At 44.0% G+C, this 24,217-nt stretch overlaps 1 protein-coding gene across 3 annotated transcripts in view; it reads left to right on the plus strand.

Annotated features, from left to right (window-relative positions):
• The window catches only part of sh2d3ca (SH2 domain containing 3Ca), a 66,131-nt gene extending 42,166 nt beyond the window's left edge, over positions 1-23,965 (plus strand). For 2 of the 3 annotated variants that reach the window (XM_084934950.1, XM_084934952.1), the window contains 12 exons: positions 12,496-12,624; positions 15,149-15,298; positions 16,078-16,355; positions 16,508-16,585; positions 17,269-17,396; positions 17,512-17,884; positions 19,082-19,211; positions 19,401-19,516; positions 19,997-20,168; positions 20,261-20,372; positions 20,451-20,657; positions 21,785-23,965. In XM_084934950.1, the coding sequence (XP_084791076.1) occupies positions 12,496-12,624; positions 15,149-15,298; positions 16,078-16,355; positions 16,508-16,585; positions 17,269-17,396; positions 17,512-17,884; positions 19,082-19,211; positions 19,401-19,516; positions 19,997-20,168; positions 20,261-20,372; positions 20,451-20,657; positions 21,785-21,960 (2,049 nt within the window). In that variant the 3' untranslated portion in view covers positions 21,961-23,965. The remainder of the gene's footprint in view (positions 1-12,495; positions 12,625-15,148; positions 15,299-16,077; positions 16,356-16,507; positions 16,586-17,268; positions 17,397-17,511; positions 17,885-19,081; positions 19,212-19,400; positions 19,517-19,996; positions 20,169-20,260; positions 20,373-20,450; positions 20,658-21,784) is intronic. The other variant, XM_084934951.1, reaches the window with a different exon arrangement.
• The last annotated feature ends 252 nt before the right edge of the window (positions 23,966-24,217 follow it).

The raw sequence follows: 24,217 nt of genomic DNA on the forward strand, positions 1-24,217 counted from the left end.
ATTCGGTCTGATTGATCAGCAGAACGCGGTTCGGGCGTCGAAATAACCGCGGGCTAAGACCCGGGAGTGATGCTTATAATACACTTGAATAAATTGTCTTAGGACTGGGGCGCGGCCCCTAAGAGCGCAGTTGCTCAGCGGGTGGCGGCGACCCCTGATCGTGGACGCACGGTCAGGTTAAAAGCTCGGGTGGTACCCGGGGGATTTCGAGCCCCCCTTAAAAACTAAAGTGATCAAGGGGATCACTTTTCTTACTGCGCTGTTTGAGTGACAGGGTGCGACCCGGCTGTGACTATTTAACGTCGGGGACTTGTGAACTTTAAGTAAAGCCAAAAGCGTGAACTGGGATATTTCACGTGGCTGGTGGAGGTCCTTGTTGCCTGGCGGGGAGCAGTTATAAATTAAGTAGGGCTTAGGAATCTGACCGCTTTCGGCGGGGGCGTCCTCGAAGCGGGTTTAATTGATTAGCAAGGCGCGGCCCTGGGCTGAAAGATGCTTTTAAATTAGTCAAAAACTTAGGAATATCGGTAGAGAAATAAAGAAGATAAGTTGTTCTGGCATATGGTGTTTTCATACGTTTATATGGGCCCATGTGTAAATAATGTGTAAATAAGGTGTAAATTAGCGGTATAAACTGTCTGTTGAATTTCTCCTGTGTGGTTGCAGAGTGAAAAAAGGAAAACTCTTTTCTTTTCTCTCTCTGAGAGGAGGAGAGGGGGCTCTGTGGGGAGCTCTGTGTGTGTGTGTGTACTTGCTGGCTTTGTTCCATCTCCCTACTTCTCCATTTCTCTGCTTCTCAGTTTTCTTTTTGGGTAGGTGAAGGTGTGTTTCAGAAGTGTGGTGAAAGGATTTCAATATATTAAATAAACTAAATCTTGTAGTCTTGTGTTTGTGATTTCATAGTGTATATAAAGTCTTTTAAAGATCGGGTGAGTCTCTCGCTATAAGGAGGGAAACGGCGTGCATAGTAGATTGACTGGATTATTCTCATGTGTGAAAATTTTGTAGTTGTTAGGGAAGTGAATGTGAGAGTGAATTTTTGCTGGCTTTGGGTGCTTAAATTGTTGCAGTAGACGTTTGTGAAGTTTTGTCTTGAAAGGAGCATTAGAGAGTGTGTGTGTGTGTGTGTATGTGTGTCTGTGGGCGGTTTCTCCCCGGCTAGAGCCTAGCGGAGGTTAAGCTTGACCAGCTTGTGGGATTCTGACTGCCGAAAGGGGAACTACAGTGAGGCAACCCCAAAGGGAGGAGCCTAAGAGCGGCCATTTTGGTAAAGGTAAGTGAGGTCGAAAAGCAAAATGGCTGAAGAGGAAAAGGTGACCCCTGATGGGGGAAAGAGATACAAGCCACTGAAGGACCAAATACAGCAATTGAAGAAAGCAATTAAAATTACTGCTGAGGGGACTTCAAAGGAGATTGCCCGCCAGTGTCAAGATCTGGAAAGAGAAGTGAAGGAATTATGTGAAAATCAACAGAAGACATTGGAGGACAGAACTCCTCTTCACTCCATCTTCCAAGTTGAAGGTGAGAAATGTGAGAAGAGAATCAAAGAGCTTGAAGAGGAACACTTGGGACGTTTTCAAGGGAGAAAAGTGAAGGCAGAAAAGAAGCTCATGATTGGAAAACAAAATAAGTATTGCAAGCTTATGATTGTCTCCCAAGGCGTTTCTCACTGGATGCAAGAGGAAGTGAATGACACCAAACCAGTCTTAATAAAAGAAGCCGAGGCTGAGGGAATATTATATCCCAGCCTGAAGGAATTCTTGAGTGCCCCACCCCCTCCTTATATCTGTCCAGTGGTGACTTTGGAGGGTGGCACCCTGTGGGGGCCGGGAGGAAAAACAGGAACAGTTAAGGGAGGAATTGTGGAAGTACAGGAGAATCCTATACCATCGACATCTGCTCGGGGCATAGAGGAGGCAGACACAAGAGTGGCGCAGCCTCAATCAGTGGCACCTACACAAAAAGTGATGCAGCCTCAATCAGTGGCAGCTGCATCAGAAGTGAGTCAGCCCCACCCAGCTGCTGGGACATCACAAGGAATTACTACACGGGGGGTGATCTTGATCCCTCCCTCTCTTTTCAGCCCAGATGGAGCTACAGAAGAAGCTCAACCTGTGGCTTCCATGAGTACAGGTCAGGTGACACCGCAACAGCCCAGCCAGGGAAATGCATCCCAGGAGGTCTGGACTTCAGAGGAAGATTCACCTTCACTGCAGTTTCAGAGGCAGCCATTAAAGGCGAACCAAAAAACCAGTCAGAGGTCAAAGGTTGACAACCCTGAGGAAGAACAGTGGCAGGGCCATGTTGTTGGGAAAATATCTGACAACCGGGAGGCCGTGATAAAGTTGGAACAGACCTTGAAAAGACTGGAGGAAGAAGGCGTAGCAACACCACGGCTATTAGCACAAACGCTTGAGGCATTGGAAAAGGACTTGGCGACCTCTGTAAGACAATCAAGAAAATCTAGAGAAGTGTCGAACCTGGAAATGGGAGGACTCGCCCCAAAGTTTCAGGGTCTCCCAGGAGTGAAGACGCTTCGCTCTGGGAGGGTTCTGGAAGAAGTAAGAGACAAAAGACCGTCGATCTTTGAAAAGAATCGGAAGCAGAGCGTTGCATTGCAAACCGGAGAAGGGCAGTGTGACATAGAGGAGGAATTGCCCCTCACTATGCCTTTACTGACGGGTTCACAGGGCGAACCAGTCTACCATCCCTATAATATCAGAGATCTTGAGGCTCTGGTGAAGCAGCTGCCCCCGATCACAGAGGGAGGAGCGGCTTGGTTGAGAAGACTAGGAAGTCTTACAGAAGGAGAAGAACTTGCCCTGGGAGATTTTCGTGCTATCGGTGGGAGGACCTTCAGAGGTGGAGGCCTCGCAGACGTGGAAGAGATAGCAAGAACTGTATGCCAACCAAACGATGTCCCCTATGCAAGGGTGCGAAATGCTCTCTCTGATGCAGTGCGTGAGAAGTATCCGACCCATAATATTGGCACTACACCTAGGATTGTTTGGAGCCCAGAACATTCCCCTAGAGAGTTTATAGAGCACGCAAAAGAACAGTGGATTCTCCAAACTGGGGAGCATCCTGGGCAAGATGGGGAACCTCGGGCGTGGTTCCGATGTGCGGTGTTAGCAGGTCTGCCAGAACGAGTGAGAGCAGATCTACAGAAGAATCCAGACTTTGCGGTGGCGGATTCAGCAAAATGGGAGAGGCATATCATACATCGACTTGAGCTGGAAAGAGACGAGGTGAGCAAGAAAAAACAGGAGCTGGAGGAGGCGCAAGGGCAGTTAGTAAAATTGAAATTGGCTGAGGCGAGAGAAAAACTAAACGAAAAGAAAAAGGAAAACAAAGATGGAGCTAAGAAGATGCTGGTGGCGCAGCCACAGGGCAATCCGGAGCCTGATTGGCCAGATCTGGATCCGGTTCTGTACCCTGATGACCGATGGCCCGCCAATGGACCAAGGCAAGGAAGACCCGCGGGGAATTGGGGGGCTACTAGGTCGTTGAGGGGGCGTGGTGGATCTCAAAGAGGAGGCGGACCAAGGGGCCGTGGTCTGGGGGGACCTATGCTGGACCCGAATGTATGCAGAAGGTGTGGAGGACGAGGACATTGGGCTCGTGATTGTCCTACACCACGACAGCTAGAACTTGGTTATCCATCTCCACCCCAGGCACAGGGAGCTCTTCGAGGCAGAGTGGTCCAGACAAGGGGACATCAAGCTCCAAACCCAAGCATGGCGCCGGTGGCTCAGTATCCCCTGGCCTACTGGGGCGGAGAGGAGGAGCTGTACTGACGGGACCCACAGAGACAAGACGACATGGGAATGGCAGATCCGATGTTGTCAATGAGTGTGGAAGGGACTGAAATGACCTTCCTTGTGGACACTGGAGCTACTTACTCAACGCTGAGACAAAGACCAAGCAGTGTCACACTTTCCGAACACACGGTTAGTGTGGTGGGTTTCTCTGGGGTTCCAATGACTCTGCCAATAACCAATCCAGCCCGGACGGTGCTGGGAAATCAGACATTGAAGCACAGTTATGTGGTGTCTCCTCAGGTGCCAGTGAATTTGATGGGCAGGGACCTGCTCATTAAATTGGGAGCCACTGTCATGTGCTCAGCTGATGGATTAACAGTTACACTTCCAGGAGGAAAAGAGTTTCTGTGCCTGGGGACAATTTCAAAGAACCAGTATTTGCTGAAAGACTGTGAACAACCTACAGCTGACATTTACTGGGGTCGGTTGGTGGATGAAGGTATTTTGAGACTGTATCAGCTGTGGAAACCTTGGATTATGGCCTTGGCTGTCTATTCTTCTCCGCGAGATCCATGCCACGTGACCCTCTATTATGATAAGAACGAGGATGAAATCTATAGGGACCTGTTCCAGTCTGACCTTGAAGGTCAGACCTGGAATGTGTGTTCTCAGAACATCTATGTCGGTCCTGAAGGCGTCGCTGCAGGAGTAAATTTAACCGAAGAACAACGGCCTTGGTTCAAAATGGGACCTGATTCAGTGCCCCATATTACATTGGCGGTCCATGAGGGTCATCAGGCGAAGGAGCTGGGAACAATGGTCAAGAGAGCCCTCGATGAACCGGGCTGGCAAGCTACTCAGATTCCAGACGTTTGGTACTCGCCAAAATGCAAAATTTACCGTATCACTTGTCTATCAGAGGACACAGTGATATTGGAGCATGAACAAATCTCAAGAATCCATGGGAGAGAAAGAATAGACCATGCGGATGCAGTTGCCGCACTTGCGACTCTTCCTGGCACCTTATGGTCAGCTGGGTCTACAGATGTGGGCCTGGCAACTTGCTCGCCTGTTTTGTTCCAGCTGAAGTCTGAAACACCAATTTGGAAACCGCAGTATAGGCAAAAGAGAGCAGCTGAAGAGGGAATTGCAGAAACCATTGAAGGGCTATTGAAAGTAGGGGTGCTTGAGCCCTCTCAATCTTACTGGAACACTCCTATTTTGCCAGTAGAAAAACACGGGACAGGAAAGTACAGAATGGCACATGACTTAAGAGCCATTAATGCCATTTTACGTACTGACACGGTGCCTGTCCCAAATCCCTACACGGCATTGACGGCATTAACACCAGAACAGAAGTGGTTTACATGTATTGATCTAGCGAATGCATTTTTCTGTCTCCCATTACATGAGTCTCTGAGAGACATTTTTTCATTCACATACAGGGGGCAACAGTATAGATACACACGGTTGCCACAAGGGTTTGCACTCTCCCCGGGCATTTTCAACCAAGTGTTGAAAGAAGCTCTATCGCCATGCCACCTACCAGAGGGGTGTTCACTGGTGCAATATGTTGATGATTTGCTCATTGCGGCTCCGTCTGCTTCGGCCTGTACGGCAGCTTCACTTACCATACTGAAGAGACTCGCTGAGTGCGGTTTCAAAGTGAGTAAAGAAAAGTTGCAGTTGGTCCGACCAGAAGTAACATTTCTGGGCCGTGTCATTGCTCACAAATCAGTGGGATTGCTAAACACCCATCGCGATCAGATTTTGACACATCCAAAACCGCGTACGGTTAAGGAGTTGCTCTCATTCTTAGGTTTAACAGGATACAGCCGTCACTTCATTCCAAATTATGCAGGGAAAACAGCCCTTTTGAGGGATTTGGTGAAAACAGTGGGTGTCCGTAACCTGAAGGCTGAACTGCCATGGACATCGGCCACTGAGTCGGCGTTCATCGCATTAAAACAGGACTTGTCAAGATCGGCTGATCTTGCCATCCCTAATTATGATGAACCCTTCTATCTTGATGTTTCAGAAACACACGGGATAGTTAATGGGGTGTTGTTTCAGAAAAAAGGGGGAGGGAGAGATGTACTCATGTACGTCAGCGTCAGACTGGATCCATTAGAGACAAGGCACCCGGGATGCACACAGCATGCCATTGGGGTGTCAAAGATTATACAAAAGACAGCACATATAGTGAGGGACCATCCGTTGAAGGTGCTGACCACCCACAGTGTGGTGGCATATGTTAACTCACAAGCCTTCACCATGACACCATTGACACAACAGAGAGTGAGTAAAGTTTTAGACGCTCCCAACTTGACCTTCACGCATGAAGGAATCAATATGGCAGATTTAATGGGGTCAGGAGAGCCGCACGACTGTGCAAAGAGAGCTGAAGTCGACGAGAAGATAAGAGAAGACTTGAAAGCGGAACCTGTACGGGGAGCTGAAGATTGGTTCACAGATGGATGCTGCTACAGAGATGAGGAAGGATTGAAAGCAGGCTACGCGGTAGTTTGCAGAAAAGGGGCTGAGTTTGAAGTGAAGGAGGCTGAAAGACTTGAAGGGCAGCAGTCAGCCCAAAGAGCAGAAGTAATTGCTCTAAGTCGAGCTCTGAGACTTGCAAAAGGAAAAAGAGTCAACATTTACACGGACTCAGCTTATGCCTTTGGAGCAGCTCACGTGGAGCTGGCCCAATGGAGAAGAGCAGGATTCAGGACAGCAGATAATGCACCAATCTGCCACAAGAAGGAAATGGAGGAACTTGAGCAGGCCTTGGGAGATCCAGAGGAGGTGAGCATTATAAAATGCAAAGGTCACTCCTCAGGGACTGGCATGGTGGCCAGGGGAAATCAGGAAGCTGATCGAGCGGCCAAGGAGGCAGCAGGCTATAAAGCACTACGACAGATGGTGCAAATAACCGCGGAGGAAGAAGTAGGAGTCAACATGCTAGAGGAGGCCAGGAAGGCCCAAGAGGAGGCGGCCCCGGAAGAAAAGGGGGTCTGGAAGAGTCGAGGAGCCTGGGAAGAAGGAGGTCTCTGGCGAGGACCTGACGGACGACCAGTGTTGACGGCCAACCTGGCAAAACAGAAGATTGCCGAAGCGCATGGGCTTGGCCATGTAGGTGTGGCCCAGATGGGAAGACATCTGTGCCATTGGTGGCATCCCTTTTTGAAGGATATGATCAAGGAGAAAGCCAGGACGTGTCTGATCTGTGGGAGGCACAATCCAAAACCAGTAATTAAGCCAGAGGCAGGAAAATTTCCCATCCCAGAGAGACCAGGTGAAGAGATTGTGATCGACTTCACTGACATGATTGATCCAGGGCCAGGAGGAGTTCGATATCTACTGGTAAGTGTAGATGCTCTGACGGGATGGCCCGAAGCGTGGCCAACAAAGAGGGAGGATGCAAAAAGTGTGATTAAGTGTTTAATCAATCATTACATCCCCCGGCATGGTTTTCCTAAGAGAATTAGGTCAGACAATGGGACTCATTTCAAAAACAAAGATTTGGCAGAGGTAGAACAGAAGCTGGGGTTGCAACACAGATTTGGCACTGTATATCATCCCCAGTCGCAGGGGAAAGTAGAAAGAATGAATCTAAACCTGAAAAATAAAATCGCTAAAATTTCTGCTCAGACGGGGCTAAATTGGGTGGCAGCCCTGCCAATTGCATTGATGATAATAAGATGTTGTGTTAATCAATCCACAGGTTTCACACCATATGAGCTGTTGACAGGACGACAGTTTCCAGGTCCTTGGACAACAGTCCCGGCGGAAGAAAGTATAAAAAGTAACAGAAACCATAATGAATGTTGGAAAGAATTAAAAGCTCTTGTGTCTAGTTTCACACAACAGGTTGGAGAGGGGGTGAATGCGGAGGACAGGTCCGTACCCGACGCCAAGGCGGTGTGGCTGAAGGTCATTAAGCGAAAGTGGAGAGATCCAAGGTGGACGGGGCCATTCGAGGTGACGGCTCGAACTACCAGTGCGGTTCGGCTGAAGGGAAAGGGTGAGACCTGGTTCCATTGGTCTCAATGTGCCGTGGCCGATGAGAGCTTACTCGAGATAAGCTCCACCCCAAGTAACACAGGGGGGAACATAGAGGCAGAATAATCCTCTCCCCCTGTGCCGCGGTTCTCCCCAGTAGTCTACCTGGGGAGACGAAGAAAGAAGAGGAGCGTCACATGCCAAGTATTAATTCATTTCAGGCTCCTAATAGGCTAGGGCTCTAGTCTAAAGTATTTTATAGTTTAAAGGAGTCGTAATAGTTTTGTACGATAATCGCATACTTTTATACTCATAACGTTATACTCTTATTACGAAGTTTAAAGTAAAAGTAAAACGAGCCTGGGAACAGTGATCATGAAGTTGTGGGAAAATTGGAAAATAACGGGGATGTTGGGGATAATAAGTATTATAATGTGTTTGTTTGTTTATTGGCAGACAGGTGAATTGCCCAGACGCAGAGGTCTATCCGCTCCAGAGTCCAAACCGATCAAGTCGTCAAGGAAATTCAAGCGCGAGGTTGGCTCAGGTGGGAACGATGGGTGTCTCACAGCCAGTGGGGGAGTTGAGTTTGGGTATGTTAATGGGTCCACGACAGCCTTCACATTCGATTTGTGTGAGGTAATTAGATGCCCAGGAGACGGTAGCAGCTGGAGAACATATGATGTGTGGATTTGTTATCACCCTATGGTATGTTACCCTAAGTCGGTGTGGGGTCCATCAATGGAAGGAGACATTTACACTTATATAACAGATCAGTGGTGTTCTTGGCAGGATGTGGTTGCTTGGACAGGGGTAGGATGGCGGCCAACAGTGCCACAGGCCCTGCAAGGGATAGCCATTCAGAGAGATTATTCTGTTACACAGAACCCTGTCACTCTTTCCCTGGGACCATGGAGTGAACTCCCTGAAGCGGGGTATGACGGGGGTGCGTTTTATCTAGTCATAGGGGTAGATAAAGCAGGGACAGATCCAGTAGGGATAATTCGGGTGAACTTATTCAATCCAAGACCTAAACCGATAGGGAACGACACTGCAATGAATCTCATAGAGCAAATGGACCCCCTAGAGACAGCTACTTATAAGGATTCAGAAGAGACATGGCTTGTTGCCACAGATTACACTAGATTAAAACCCCAAGAGTTAATAGAGCGGGCCACAGGTTTTGGTGATAGGAATCTTTGGTTAGATTGGGTGGCTCAGAATGCTAAAGAGCAGGAAGTGGTTGATTGTGTTGCTTGTGCTACAGCTCGACCTCGTCTGTTCACTGAACCCGCTCCTCTGTATCCAGAGGATGAGTGGGGTTATAGTTGTATGCTGAGATTAACTAGAGAGGCGGTGAACACAGGTAACTGCACCACTTTGTCAGGTTTATATCCGCCAATTGATAAACGTACACAACCAGGTTCATTCACACCTAAACGAGATAATTATACATGTTTTGAGTTCTCTACAGACAGCGTGAGATATACGTTAGGAAGGATTGATCCAAGCTGGTGTCAGAGGACGATCCCAGGTAGGACTACTAATAATGTAAGTGACCCAACCACAATCATAGGCACCTGGGCAAGGGGTGGGCTATATTATTATTGTGGGCAGTACACCCTTTTGGTGCAGGTTCCCCTGGGGAGTGTGGGAACATGTGCTCTGGTGCGCCTAGGTGCACCGTTGATGCTTATAGGAAGTAGGGTAGAAACAGTTTCACAGCAGGACACGGGTGTGTTGACAGCCAGACGTAGGAGAGATACAAGGGGTACGCACAAATATGACCCAAGATGGGACTCGCCAACCTGGATTGACTCAATAGGAGTTCCCAGGGGAGTTCCAGATGAGTATAAGTTAGTTAATCAGATAGCGGCCGGCTTTGAAAGTGTGTTTTTATGGATAACTCCAAATAAAAATGTTGATCGCATTAATTATGTGCATTATAATGTGCTGAGACTCTCTAATCTTACTAGGGACGCAGTGGAAGGCCTTGCGGAACAATTAGGTCCGACGTCTTTGATGGGAGTCCAAAATCGAATGGCTCTGGACATGTTGTTGGCTGAGAAGGGTGGAGTATGTGCAATGTTTGGTGACATGTGCTGCACCTTTATTCCCAACAATACTGCTCCGGACGGAACGGTCACTCGGGCGCTGGAGAATCTGAAAACGTTATCTAGAACCATGCATGAGCAATCAGGTGTGAACACGGGGCTGGGAGACTGGATCACGTCTGTCTTTGGGCAATGGAAGGGTGTGTTTATGTCTGCCATGTTTTCTCTTATAGTTTTTCTAGGTATATTGATGATCGGATGTTGTCTCATTCCTCTGGTTAGGCGAGTGTTGGTAAAACTGGTAAGCAGGGCCCTAGACTCTGGTTCAGCTGGTTCAGCTGGTCCGGGGTATATGATGCCGTTGCGAGAAGCCGCCTGGACAGAGGAGTGAAACAAATTCGGGTAAAGGTTGGCCGATGGCCAAAGAGGAGGAGTGTGGACAAGAGATATTTTATTTTGTATTCTCATGGTGACAATTTATAATCAGGGCTATCATTGATCAATCATTCATCATTGTTGAACCAGTTGACAGAATAATCTCTGAATTATATCTATGGTAATCTGATCAAAATATTAATGTATGCATATTATCATCACTTTAATTAGTCTATTGTTGTTCTCTATTATTCTATCTGCTTAAGCTGTTGCAAATGGTATCCATATCATTGTATTCACACCTCTCGAAGCTGTGGGTCCAGTAGGGCCTTCTACATTCACTTACACACATATTCAGGCCTACACCAACATGCACATAGAGAGTCATGGAAAGTACGCACGTTCACTCCTGCACGTACTAAGAACAGGGAGGTCGTCTCAGGACAATCTCTCGGTTGGACACACAGTCTCACAAAACTGCACAACATATCACACACTTGTTTGTCTCGAAAGTAGTATTGGATGCCTATATAAGGAGAACTTTGGAACTGTTATCATTTCCAGTAAGATCTAGCTGTGACGTCATCAGGGTAATATAAGGATGGGGAGCGGTCTGCTCGTTGAAGATTGTAAGATTGTTGTTGCAAGTTTCTTCCCACACTCTGCGCAAGTGTGTAAATAAAGATCACTATTTTTGGCACCTACCTGGACTCAGTCTGCTTACTTCTCTTGCCCAAATCGAACGAGTTTTCAACACTTCACACACACATAAACACAAAAACACATACACACCTCGGATCTAATCTGAGAGAGTGAGGCTCCATGGTGATATTCCTCCATCTTCCCTGGAGGATTGGAGAAGGAACGCAAAAAAAAAAATGGAGAGAGGAGTGGGGACTGGAGGAAGTTAATAATTTCATCTTGCAGTGACCTGGAGACGATAAGATTGAATCTTTGGCTCTTTGTATCTCACACACACAGTCAACCCACTCTTCACACAGAGATCATCAGTTTCCCATCCTCACTCGCACACACTTGCTGTCTCTGCCTGCTTCCCTGTCGCACACAACAGTCAGACAACAGTCTTGCTGAAACTTTATGACTGTGGGGAATGAACAGAGGAACTGTGGGCAAGAGGGAAAAAGAGTAATTGAGGGAAAGTAGATGAAAAACACTGAACCCGAACAGAAGAGAGGCTGACTGAGGGAAAATATTAGGTGGAACGACAGGCTAGCCTTAGTGACAAGGCTGTTTACTGTTTATTTTGGTCTCTAGTCTCATTTCTCTTCATATTGGCAGAGGCAAGATGATTTCCTTTTTACTGTGTTTACTCCTGTGTGGTTTTCTCTTGCTTTGTGCAAATTTGTGCAAGCGTTGTGCACACACATTTGTGCATGTGCATCCTCTGTTTTAATCATCTCTGGTCGCTTGTCTGACCTCAATCTTTCCACAATCATCGTTTCTTATGGTGTCTTCACATTACCCACGCATCCCAGTGTGGGATTTCCCTTGTTTTTTCTTCCTCACCTAAGCAAATAGTAGAGTACTTTAGCACGTAGCATTTTCATGATTTAGTTTCAAATGAGGAGTAATTTTTTATGTTATGCGGATAAAAATTAACGTAATCAAACACTTGTCATTTACTGTAAAGAAATACGTGACTTTGAAATGTGAATCATGTTCCATTTGTTTGTGTAACGCATTTGTATTAATGTGTGGGTTTTTTGTAATATTGCAGAAACACAAATTACTTCCTGAGTGGCTGCACTTCAGGCTGCACAGACTAAAGCAACGTCTCTATAATACATAAGAATAATAAGAGCTCGCTCATGATTTCTTCCTCTTAGTAATCAGGTCAGGGTCGATCGGATTGTTTCTGCTCAGTGTGTGTGTGTGTGTGTGTGTGTGTGTGTGTGTGTGTGTGTGTTTGTGTGTGCGTGCATGTTTGTGTGGGAGGCAGCACACAGTGATGCTTCCCTGCAGTGTTGCCTTCTGTAACACCAAGTGTGTGTTTTTGTGCATGTCTGCGTATTTATGGAAAAGATGCGTTGTTTAACCGTACACCCATATTATATTATCATACTATTTAGATTATACAGTTACTTGTATTCAAATTTAAATATATATATATATTCATGAACTCAAATCTCCTTTGTAAATAAATCTTAATCTCTGTGGGGTTTTGCCAAATAAGACATGTATAGACTTTTCCTCTTATCTTTTTTTTCCATGCAAGTACACTGTACAAGCTACAAGTTCACCCCTAACTGATGTCTGGTTTTCTTCTCTTGTTTTTGCTCATACAGTTCTCTAAGGAGAAGTACCTGCTGGAGTCTCCTCCTGAGAAACTCCGCAAAGAACTAGAGGAGGAGCTGAAACTGAGCCCTGCTGACATCAGGAGCCATGGCTGGTACCATGGACACATACCCAGAGAGGTATAAACTTCATGAAGCACAATGTAGAATCTTTATACTTGCAACACTGAAAGTCCTGAATATATGCATGATAATATACTGGTACATAAATGTAACTAAAAGAATGACTCATACATGTAAGGGGTTGCCTACTTTTCATTGTCAATCCATGCAGTTGAAAATTGACTAAACTGATTGCCAGTTTATGAAGGTGTGCATTTTCCTCTGTGAGGAACGCACAGGGGAAAATGCACAAATCAAAAGTCTTTATTGAAGGTTTTTGTTGGTTTTTATTTTGGAAGGTTATGCAAGTTTTCCTTTATTCTGGTTTATTACTTTTTTAACCTTTAGACGGATCGCTGTTATGGGCTGTATATTTTATTAGGAACATTATATTAACAACTTATTTCCCCCTGGTCTTGCTCTGTTTACGGCATCATAGTATGTCTCAAGCTGCAAATGAATAAAACTTGCAGTATTGGGCTTGCAGGCTGCATAAAATCCTACCAAGAGCCATCACTGCAGCATCACTGGCTGCACTTTGAAGACCCTTTGCTTTTGGGGTTTTGTACTAACCGAGCAATTTGCAAATTTCACTTGTGCATATTTGAACTTTTAATTTGGCAATCCCATTGTGTGTTTTGTCCACCCAATCAAAAGTTTTAAAAAAAGAAAGAAATTTTAATCCACGTTAATCCACAACTTCTGATGCAGTACCTGCACACAGTCTCACTGTTTGTGATAACTAACACTCTCAACTGCAGAACCTGCTTTAACTGTTGTGTTAAAAATTAGTGTTCTAACTTTAGCTTACCTTCTGTTTTTGTGCTTTTATCAGGGACAGAATCAGAGCAAAGTTTCCAGCAAAGATGCCTCAAAGATTAGCTGCAGCTTGTAAACTGACTCGCTTCGATCACACCAAAGCTGTTTTCACTACCCTGTTTAAGAATGGAGTTATCAAGAAACCCTCTATGATATGACTGAATATATTGATATGATTTTTTTTTTTAAGTTAATGATCTAATGCTGCCATGGTTTGTATTCCCCCCCACCTCCCTCACTACCAATTCATTCAGAATTTCAGTGAAGCGATTGGAGTGTTTTTTTGTTTTTTTTTGTTTTTTGTTGTGGGTTGAAGTGGGTTGTCATCCAGTAGTGTTAGTTGAGCGATTACTTGGCCAAAGTTCTGGCTTTGAAAGCCCAGTTTAAATGCTTTACACACAGAGTGACACTGATTAATGAATCCCATCATCTGTCACAGCTCAGTAGAAATTGCTTTAGCATTGAGGAGGAGGGAATCTCTGCCAAACAGACAGCTGCGCGTGTTGCTGATGTACGCAATTGAATTTCACAGCTGGTGACTAAGACATAGATACAAAGAGACACACAGCCACAGACTCTGATGCACTGCATGCACATGTGGAGAGTATTTCATAGACGACCTCTGTCTCTTGATCAACCTCTGTCTCTTTTTCACGCACACACACACACACACACACACACACACACACATAGAAACACAGATTCAAATCAACCATCTGTGAGTCTTTCCTCTTTGATTTACATAAAATATTCATTTATTCATGGATTTACCCCAGTGTAAACTTAGGGAAACCCCAGCCCCCTGCTTACAAAACAATGCCTAGTGGATAGATCTCAGGCACCCTGTGGATGGTTACTGTACATTAGCTTTCATAGATCCCGTTCCTCCTTCTTGATCATCTTCCTTTTGTTGTATTCTAGTTTATTGCTCAATATGGCTTTCCTTTTAGACATATTTGTTAATATCCTTTTAAATCTAGACTGTTGGTACGTTTGAAAATGGTAGAGAAAGAATATTGTGCCCTTCTGTGGAGCCTTTGACCTGTGTTTATACTGCCTCCTGCTGGTATCTGACACTGCTAACCCTGGACTGTGTTGCCTTTCATATTCTGTGCCTTGATTTCTTTTATTGAATGAATTTAAAGCTTTGCACATTCTGCTTTCTCTCCCTCCTTGAAGGCTGCTGTAAAGGGAAAACTGCTGAGTTTGAAATGTTTTTTTTTCCTTGCTGTGTGGCTACTAGATCAATATTTGTGATTTCTTCTCACAGAAACCATCTGCAGTGTTTAGTAACAGCAAGATGTACAGCCCAGAGGTGTTTCACTAACACTAACAATGCTCCTGGATTGCTTGTTTTGTCAATAAAATTTAAGAATAACTTTCTCTTTTTTTTTTTCTTTTTTTTTTTTTTTTTTACAAATAGTGCTGAACTCTGAAATGCATCTTAAGAAAATAAATTATTTTATCCTTCATGGCGAAATCAAACTTTCCTTAGCAGCACAGCAGACAAGTTTGGCAGCTAGACAGATAGTTGTTTTATTTTCAGGAACACAAACTGTCCTAAGGCATTGTTATAAATAATCACAATCCTCTAAATTCAATTGTTCAACAACCAGAGTGTCAGAAACTAAACGTTCACGCACAAGCTGTAGCTCAGATCAGTGAGCTGTCTTGCTTTCAAGCTTCAAACCATCCTTTCTGTATTTTTTTTCTCCATCTATAGGTATCAGAGACTCTGGTTTTGCGCAATGGAGACTTCCTTGTGCGCGATTCTCTGCTCAACGTGGGTGACTATGTTCTGACCTGTCGGTGGGATAATGAGGTGCTACACTTCAAGATTAGTAAAGTCCTGGTGAAATCCAGTGAGACCAAGGTACATGTTCTTCTTTTAGGGGCTTAATAATCGGCACTGCTTGAAACATCATCTAATCCCTGTTTATTTTGTTGGATTGTACTTTAAATGTCTTTTTGTTTAGTCCTCGAAGATCAGAAAACCACAAAAAGCTACCACTGGTCTTTTAAGTTGCATGAAGTCCCTTGATGATGGTAGCAGATGAAGCACAGGCGTAACTAATAACATTAACAATGGCTCGGTTACACTTAGATGCCTCCGTGAGTTTTCCCACTGAGTCAGCATGCACAGTACCAGTGATGGCATCAGAATGGAATCCGTGCATCCATCTTCAGTGTTGTTTCACCCTTGTATGACCTGTGAACGTGTCCTCTGCCTTTACCGGTTTGGCGCCTTCCTCCCATTTTCAGCTCAGCTAAGAGCACTTTCAAACCTGCGTGCAAACAATCGTGTTGTACCCGCAATATTAATCTGAATGGTGTTTTTGTAGTTTTATTTGTGTTTATGTGCATGCCAAATCCATCCATTAGAACGGCTTATTTTCTCTTGCTGCCTCTAATGACTGAGATAATTACATGTGGAGGCTAATTTGGCACAGGTGTGCCTTGTTGACCAGCTGTGCCTCTGTTAGTTTTTGTTTCCAAGCTTTAATTGCTACACCGCTTATTGATGTCTTCTTCTTCTTTTGAAGCACTTACCAGCTTCTTCTACGCACTGTACTTTGAAAGGTGTATACACTGAATTTTAGAGGGATAGTTGGCTTTTGTGCGTGACACAATTTCTTATTTCCTCCTCTCCAGGTGCAGTACATGTTGGAGTCTGATAGTTTCGACTCAGTACAAGAGCTTGTGCGGTTTTACGTCGGTCAACGCAAACCGGTCTCCCAGTCCAGCGGCGTCCACATCTACTGTCCAGTAAGCAGAACTCTCCCTCTGCGCTACCTAGAAGCCACTTTTGCCCTCTCCAACAGCAAGCAAGGCTCTGCCTACTCACCGTCCAGTCAGAGGGGAGCGTACATCAAGAGGAGGAGTGTCACTATGACCGATGGGCTGACAACTGAAAAGATCATACCTCACAGGTGAGCCGAGTGAGCCGGGAGTCAGGTCGGTGTTTAAGCGGAGATGCTGTTCGACCCGCAAACACCCCCTGCTGGACAGACGATGATAAAATCCTGATGATGTTCTGCAGTCTTGTAACGTCATTGTTGCTTTATGTTATATACACGATTAGTGACTCAGACAGTCCAAGTCCAGTTGAGACACCAGTGGCAACACCAGAACCAGAGCCGGAACCTGTGCCCAACTGCAGGTTGTGTGTGTGTTTGTTTGTTTGTGGCACTGGTGTTGTTTTTGAGCACAGAGTTAGTGCACTTACCTTTCACATTCCTGAAGCCCCCCACCCCTCACTTCACTGACACCATTAGCACCTTCCTAATAATCAGTCCTCAGAGTGAAGCTGCGCACTGTGTCTTATTCAGTCCTGCACTGGATCAGTCAAGTTTCAGCGACAAAGGGTGTTTGAAACTTGAAATTGAATCTACCAAGGAGGAGCAGACAAATACGTTGTTGTGTACAGTGTAAAAACATGTTGACCTTATTTGTATGAAATGGATGTAAGGCACATTGGATAAAATAACTGGGTTTGAAAGTGGGCGTTACTGCTGATAATGGTTTTAATTGGATATGAATGGCGATTGTGAATCTTAAACGTTATTTAACTATTTTTTTTCACCAGTTTAGAAGAGATTAAACTGTACTCCACGTCTTTGCTCCTGCTTAAGTCACAAATGTGATTTTTGCTCAGAAAATAACACATCTATTTATCATGACGACTAAAACGTCTCCCTTTTCTCTCACCAAGAATAAATCCGTACATCCTTAACCACACCACTCCTGTCATCTGAATCTGAGCTGCACTGCTTTATGAGGTTCCCTATATTACCTTAGCAACCAAAGATTTTTAACATCTCTTTAAAAATGCTGTGTTTGCAGCCCATCGACGATCCACCACCATAAAGACGCAATGCGGAACTGTGCAATGAGCATGGACCAGATTCAGGAGTATCGTTGCCCCTTGTCACCTGTCGGGGAAACCCCATTGTCTCCAGCGTATAGTGCTAGTAAGTAACCAGGCAGTCACAGACTCAGGCGCATAAATAAAACATAATCATGTTCCCTAACTCACTCAGCGGAGTTTTTAAGGTTCCTTTTTGCTCTCTCTCTCTTTCTCTTTAGTCACCAGGCAGAGAGCCCACTCAGGTGGGCGGGTCCTGGCTGTTGTCCCTCCTTCCCCTGTGATGCGTCGCTCCAGCGACCCCCAAGTCAGCCCCTCAGCCAGTGACAACCCTCCAGAATTTCCCCCACGTACCTCTCACTCAGCACACTCCTCACCAGCCCATCATCCCAACTACCAATCACATTCTTCAGAAACAGCAGGGAGCTACTGTGACCTCAGACCTTGTCCCTCTGGGCCCCCCAAACCACCAACTAAAAGCTACGTAGAGCGATTGAGAGTGGAGGAGGGGACAGTGGAGGGAGCAAGAGAGGAAGGAGAGGGGGTGTTCAGCGCCCCACAAGTGGAGACATCTTCCTCGTTTAAGCCATCCAGGTACGAAACATAAAGCCAGCCTTCCGGATTTATATTTCATGGTGTTTCCATATTGTATATTATATGACGAGGACATACTCCATACTAAAATGCATTTGTGAGTTTTATGATTTGTCTTATATTAATGCTTGTTTTGAGAGGAAAAGTCATGACTATGATTCGGTTTTTAGTTTTTCATAATTCTTAATGAATTATGGCCATAGGACGAAGAGTAGGCACAAAAAATGTGAAATTTTTTCTCGGTTTGTTATATGTTGTGTTATATGGCTAGATTTAAAATTTGGACTGACAGATATATCAACAACTGCAATGTTTTAGACCTAGCCAGAAGGCAGCTGTTACATGAAAGGATATCAAAGAAAACCAGCTTATGTGTTACAAGTAACAAGCAGGGTGAATAGCCAGCCTATCGTGTGGTCAGGATACAGTTAGGGAATGTTGAAGAATATTCTGCTCAAAGGGCAATACACCTGCTGACATTTAGTTATAGAGTGCGAAAATATGAGTGAGTGAGGAAGTTTTGACAGGCTCTGCAGTAAAGCCATGAATGAACGGAGTGGAAAACAGGCTTGAGTAAGCAACTGATAATCCTGTGGGGAAACAGCCCGAGGCCAGGCTTTTTGCTCTGGTCATAGACGCAGCAGATACTGTATTTTATTGGGCTTGCGGTGCCTTAAGAGGACACAGCAGATGAAGCTTGTAAAATGAAAATGGCAGGATGCACCGAGTTGGCAGTACCTCTGGATATCCTTGTGTTCCCCTGTGAAATTCTGGTGCAGGGGGAGATTTGCTAAATTGGTGTGAGCAATACTGCGGAAAAATGGCAGGAAAAAGCTGCGGTTGTTTTGGACACATCACATCTCATGTACCAGCTGATAGTACAACAGTATACTCAGATTGCTAATGAAGATGGTCAATATTATGAGTACATGTATTGGTGTCAGCAGATGATGAGCATGAAATTGCACAGCCCGCATGCTCTATGTCTGTGCTCACTCAGGGACCATTTTTGCTATTGAAGGCACTAAATTCTATTAGGTTACAAACTGAGATACCGGCCTGAGCCCCGTAATCAATTTAAAGTCATATCCTCTCAATCTTTTTTAAACAAGTTGGGCCTCTCCTGGTATCCTTGCTAGTCCCCGTTTCCTGTGCTGCCTTGGTATTATCTAATGTGGTGTAATCGTTCTTGTGCAGGTATGAGTCTTGCCTTATGCCGGCTGAGAATAAGCCTCTGGAGATGTCTGTACTGAAGAGAGTCAAAGAGCTGCTGGCTGAGGTGGATGCAAGGGCTGCAGCTAAACATATTACCATGGTGGACTGCACGGTACGAAGAAAATACAGAAATAAATACACGCAGCTAACGCAGCAAGCTTAAACTTATAAGTTAAACATAAATGCATACTGAGATGCATATTACTGCCAAAGATTTATGTACCAAAATAAACATGCATGTAGCCCAGCAGGAATATAAGCATAAAACCGCGAACACACTTTCTTCTCCTTTATTTGGCAGGTTGCTAGAATATTAGGTGTAACCCCAGAAATGCAAAGAATGATGGGAGTGTCCTCAGGGCTTGAGTTATTGACACTACCACATGGACACCAACTGAGACTTGACCTACTGGAGAGGTGCAGATGCTTTTTCTTTTTCTAACATCTTCCTTTATGTATCACTGAGTAACCCTTTCATTAATCCAGCTATTGATTATCTTTTTGATTCCATTCTTATTCGTATTCTGTAAATCATCGCCTTCAATTACTCTGATTTTCTGCTGCACTCCCCTTGTTCCTCTGCTTCCATAATAAATATTTCTTTCATGAAACAGCATGGGAATGCAGTCAAACTTGTTATAAAGCAAAATGTGAAGCATCACACTACGTATTACAGCTCCCTTTTGCTCAACTTTAAGTCCCATTCTAAAGTTTTTGTAAAATTATTTAGAGTACTCTAAATAATAAATTTCTTCTTCTTCTTTTAAAAGGCTCCTTCAGATTATTCCAACTCACTTTACTAGAGTGATGTGAATTCAGGATGGCTTTAATAGACCTTGACTTGCCTCTGAAATAAATAAGTGTTAAACAAATAAATTGTGTCACTTTGTTTCTCAGGTTCTACACCATGTCTATCATGATGGCTGTGGACCTGCTTGGCTGTACAGGAAGCACGGAGGAGAGGGCGGCCCTGCTCCATAAGACCATCCAATTAGCAGCAGAGTTGAAAAGCAGCCTGGGCAACATGTTTGGTTTTGCTGCTGTGATGAGAGCCCTGGAGCTCCCGCAGGTAAGAAAGTCAGAAGCCACCGTCGTTAGCGTGGAAAATCCGTGAAGGCTAGCGCCAAACGCATTCTAATTTTGTGTCTTTCACTGTCTCAGATATCCCGTCTGGAGCAGACATGGGTAACCTTACGCCAAAGACATACAGAGGGAGCTATTCTATACGAGAAGAAACTCAAGCCTTTCATGAAGAATATAAATGACGGCAAAGGTGAGATTTCTGTGGCTGGTTGGTGTTGTACAAAAATTCATCGACAGCGCTAAAGTCAAAACTATCCCGTGCTTTCAGAATCCAGTGCTCTGTCCAACACCACCTTCCCTCACATCATTCCCGTCCTGTCTTTACTGGAGCGTGGTATGGCTCTTGGGGATGTACTGGAACCCTGGGAGAGTGCAGAGGTGGGAGTAGATGTAGTCATGTACCACCTAGAGGCAGCTCGCACCATTGCACATCACGGGGAGCTCTACAGAACCAATGCAGAGACGAAATTACAGGGTAAGAGGAACCTATATCCAGTCCAATATTTTATTTATTTTCAGGTTTCTGCAAAACGAATGACATTGTAGCTTTTACTGCAGGATGTAAGTTTTGACTAGTGGGTTAAGTTAATTGCAGTCACTCACAGTGGACCTTTCCTTTGTGTTTGTGCTGTAGTTGATTTTTGTAGGATTTTTAAGACTTATGTGACAAATTTGTTGATGCTATAGCCCAGTGGCGTAATAAATATATGCCGTAGCCCTTGTTTCCTGTCAGTAACCAGTTGGTTGTTGCCAGCTTGACATGTTGTTACATCTCGATGCGTTGCTATAAATGTGTGTTCAGTGTCACAGCATCCCTGTGATGTAATAATCGTGTGTGGTTACTACCATGCAGACTGTGTTGACCTCTTAATATCCCTCCACTGATTCTCAGTTTGAATCAGTTACTGCATTATCGAACAATCTGTCAATAGCTATCAGTTCACATCTGTTTTCCGTTATTCTGCTGTTGATCACCGTGACCTCAGCTTGCTCCTTTCATCAACAGTTCTACAGACCAGAGTGGAGATGCTTATTTCATGCTGTAAAACTTAGTTCAGCTAAAACATTTTATGGCCAAAATCCGTCTCTAATCAATTTTACAGGTTAGGGTTTGGGAGTTGTACTTCCTTTTATTAAGCGCTGGGTACATTTACGTTGATTTCCCTGTAGACTTACTGCAATGCGTGGAATGATCATTAAGCGTGGAAAATTCAGCAGCATGGGCAACGGAAGTTATCGGTTCTCAAAGCGCCAGTTTTCAGAGCTCTCAGCCTTGTCTCACAGTCTTCACCAGCAAAAAGAACTGGCTCACATGATTGCAAAGTCTGTCATTTGGTATTAACTGGTCATAAACGGTGGGGAATGGGTGGAAATCTCTTGAGCCATTTTAAAAAAAATTGAGTTGTGCTTCTCAATACAATTTTTCCATCCATGTTTTATGTAATTAAGTTTTCACATTTTATTTTATTTGTGATTTTATTTATAAATGCAGTTTATATTTTCATTCAGTTTATTGTTGATGTGGTTGGGTTACATATTTAAGTTTGCAACAGTAAAGTTTGTTAGATGTTTTTTCTATAAGTTACTTCCTCTCCTCTCCAGGAATTCAGGAACGAGCTGAAATACATGACATGTTCCAGACGGAGTTTCAGATGCGTCTGCTGTGGGGCAGCCGTGGCTCTGAGGGCAGCCAATCGGAGCGTTACGAGAAGTTTGACAAGGTCCTCACCGCCCTATCACACAAGCTAGAGCCTCCTGTGCGTCACAGCGAGCTATAGCACCTGCCCAGACAACCTACAGGGCAGGTGCTTTAGTTTACCGCTCATAGTGGTATGGCCTTGTTTTGCATTGCAAAGGATGGTGTGGGAGTGCTCAGTTTGGACACTGAAAAAGGTGAGAGTGAAAGAAGAGGCAGCTAAAAGAGTATGTGCAGTGAGCAAGAGGAACACGGAAAGGGTCTCGCTGGCAATGTATTGCACTCACTGTGGATTTAAAAAGAGGTACAGAGTTTCTTCTGTTCCCCTTTGTGGACTTCCTCACTTACTGCTGAAATATTCAAATGAAAAGGGAGAGAAGATAATCTAAGCGGAACAGAAGATGGAGCAGAAGGGTGACCAGTTTTTCTGGTACAACATTTACACTGTGCCAAACCGAGGTGCAGAATTTGGCTTTGCTCCTGTAAAACACGGATACTCAACTGCTGTCTCACACTGCAGCCAAACTTGCATAGCTCATGTAGATGTTTAGTCTGTACGAATGAGTGAGTGTGTGAGTGTTTGTCTGCTGGCAAGTGTGTTTGCGTTTCTTCATTTTTGTATGTCATTAAAGTTTCATGTCTATTTTATTTTTTTTTGTCTTATTTATTCATTATGATCAAAGGATATCAAAACATTATGTACATTGCTTCATGAAACTGAAGAGAATCTGTCAGTACTCATTCTGAGGGAACCCTGCTCATAAAATCTCATGAAATATGTATCATGCAGTCCCACTGAATCCCATTAAAAATGTATCAGGCATGCATTAATAAATGTACCAGAAATGAAACATTCACACAAGTTATGCAGCAACTTCAATATGAGGGTTTTGTGAGTGGTTAAAAACATTAAGAGGTCAAGGCAAGCTCCCCGCGTTGCCTGTTTGACTTAGCCTTCTCATATTTTCTGTCCTGTGCACCAAAATGAGCTAAATCAGCATTACAAAAGACAAGAAAAATGTAGGGTTTACATTTTAAATTGAGTGAAATCAATGTCTCAGTTAAGATGTAAACATTAAGGAACATGCTTTAGTTTGAATCTGGCTCCGTTTTGCAAATTTGCTGAAAAAAATGTTTGATGCATGGACCCAGAAAATGTTACGCCAACTAAAATGTTGCTTTAGTAGCAATTCGATAACTTCCGTACAAAAATGTGTCAAAGTCAGGAAATATAACATTCAGTGCAGATATTTTATGTCTGTGGAAAATCTTTAAAGATGAATTAATAGTGCCACATTTGTAGCACATCTGAAGAAAAGCGTCTACTGCTTGTGTGTTTGAATTTGTGTTTCAGCAATACAGCTAAAAATGATTGAACAAAGTTTATTTCTTTGGGGTTACATTTTGCTTGACTATCCAGTGTTATGTTTTTGCTTTAACATTTGAAGGGCCTGAGAGGGCTAGCGCTAACTCTCAGAGCTATGCAATCGTTTCAACCAAATGCTGAGAACCCTGGGGAAGAGACTTCCATTGTGGATGTTTAAAAAAAAAAAATAAAAAAATAAAAAAATTCTTATAACTGAATGGATGAAAGTCAAATCAGAATTCAGTTAAACAGAAATGCTTCTGAAAATTGTCCTTACTGGGATATTCTTAAATAGATGTTCGATTTGCATTTTCTAGTTTGGGATAAGCTGTACAGATCTAGAGTTCATGAAGGAAGGAGCCATGTGACAGTCCCACTGTGGTCCAACAGGGGGCGTGGTTTAGTCAGCAAAAAAAAAAAAAACCTGAATCATGAATTGTAACATTGAAGACCTATACGTGAAGAAATGCCACTTTTATTGTGTGTGTTTCGAGACCAAGAGTATGCCTACTGGTTTAGGTTTGATAACTGATAACATTGGTTACAGTGATGTAATATGTTTTTATTTGTCCTCTGTCGAATGCTGTACAGGAAGCTGCTTTGTCAGCATGTCAAGAAATGATTGGGACTGATTTCATTTATTTTCTTTTTTCTTTTTCTTCTTTTTTTTTACGTCCTGTACAGTTCACTTTTTTCAAATAAAATTGCTTGTGTCAATGCATTCTGTTTTGTTTGTTTTTTGCTGTGAATATGGCATGTATAGTTTTGTCTGTACGTAACACATTTATATTTTAACAATCAGATTCCTTCTTAAAGGCTAATTTTTTGTTTGAGACGTTTCTGTAATCATCAAATCAGATGAAAAGATAAGAGATACCGTAGTCATTTTTCTTCATCATCAGATACACTGCAAACGCATACAACAACCAGCCACAAAATTAAAACTCCACATGGATGCAACCATCTGCCGCAA

This window comes from Perissodus microlepis, chromosome 7 (genome assembly GCF_051167445.1).
Source record: "Perissodus microlepis isolate ML-2025 ecotype Zambia chromosome 7, ASM5116744v1, whole genome shotgun sequence".
Taxonomy (NCBI): Eukaryota; Metazoa; Chordata; class Actinopteri; order Cichliformes; family Cichlidae; genus Perissodus; species Perissodus microlepis.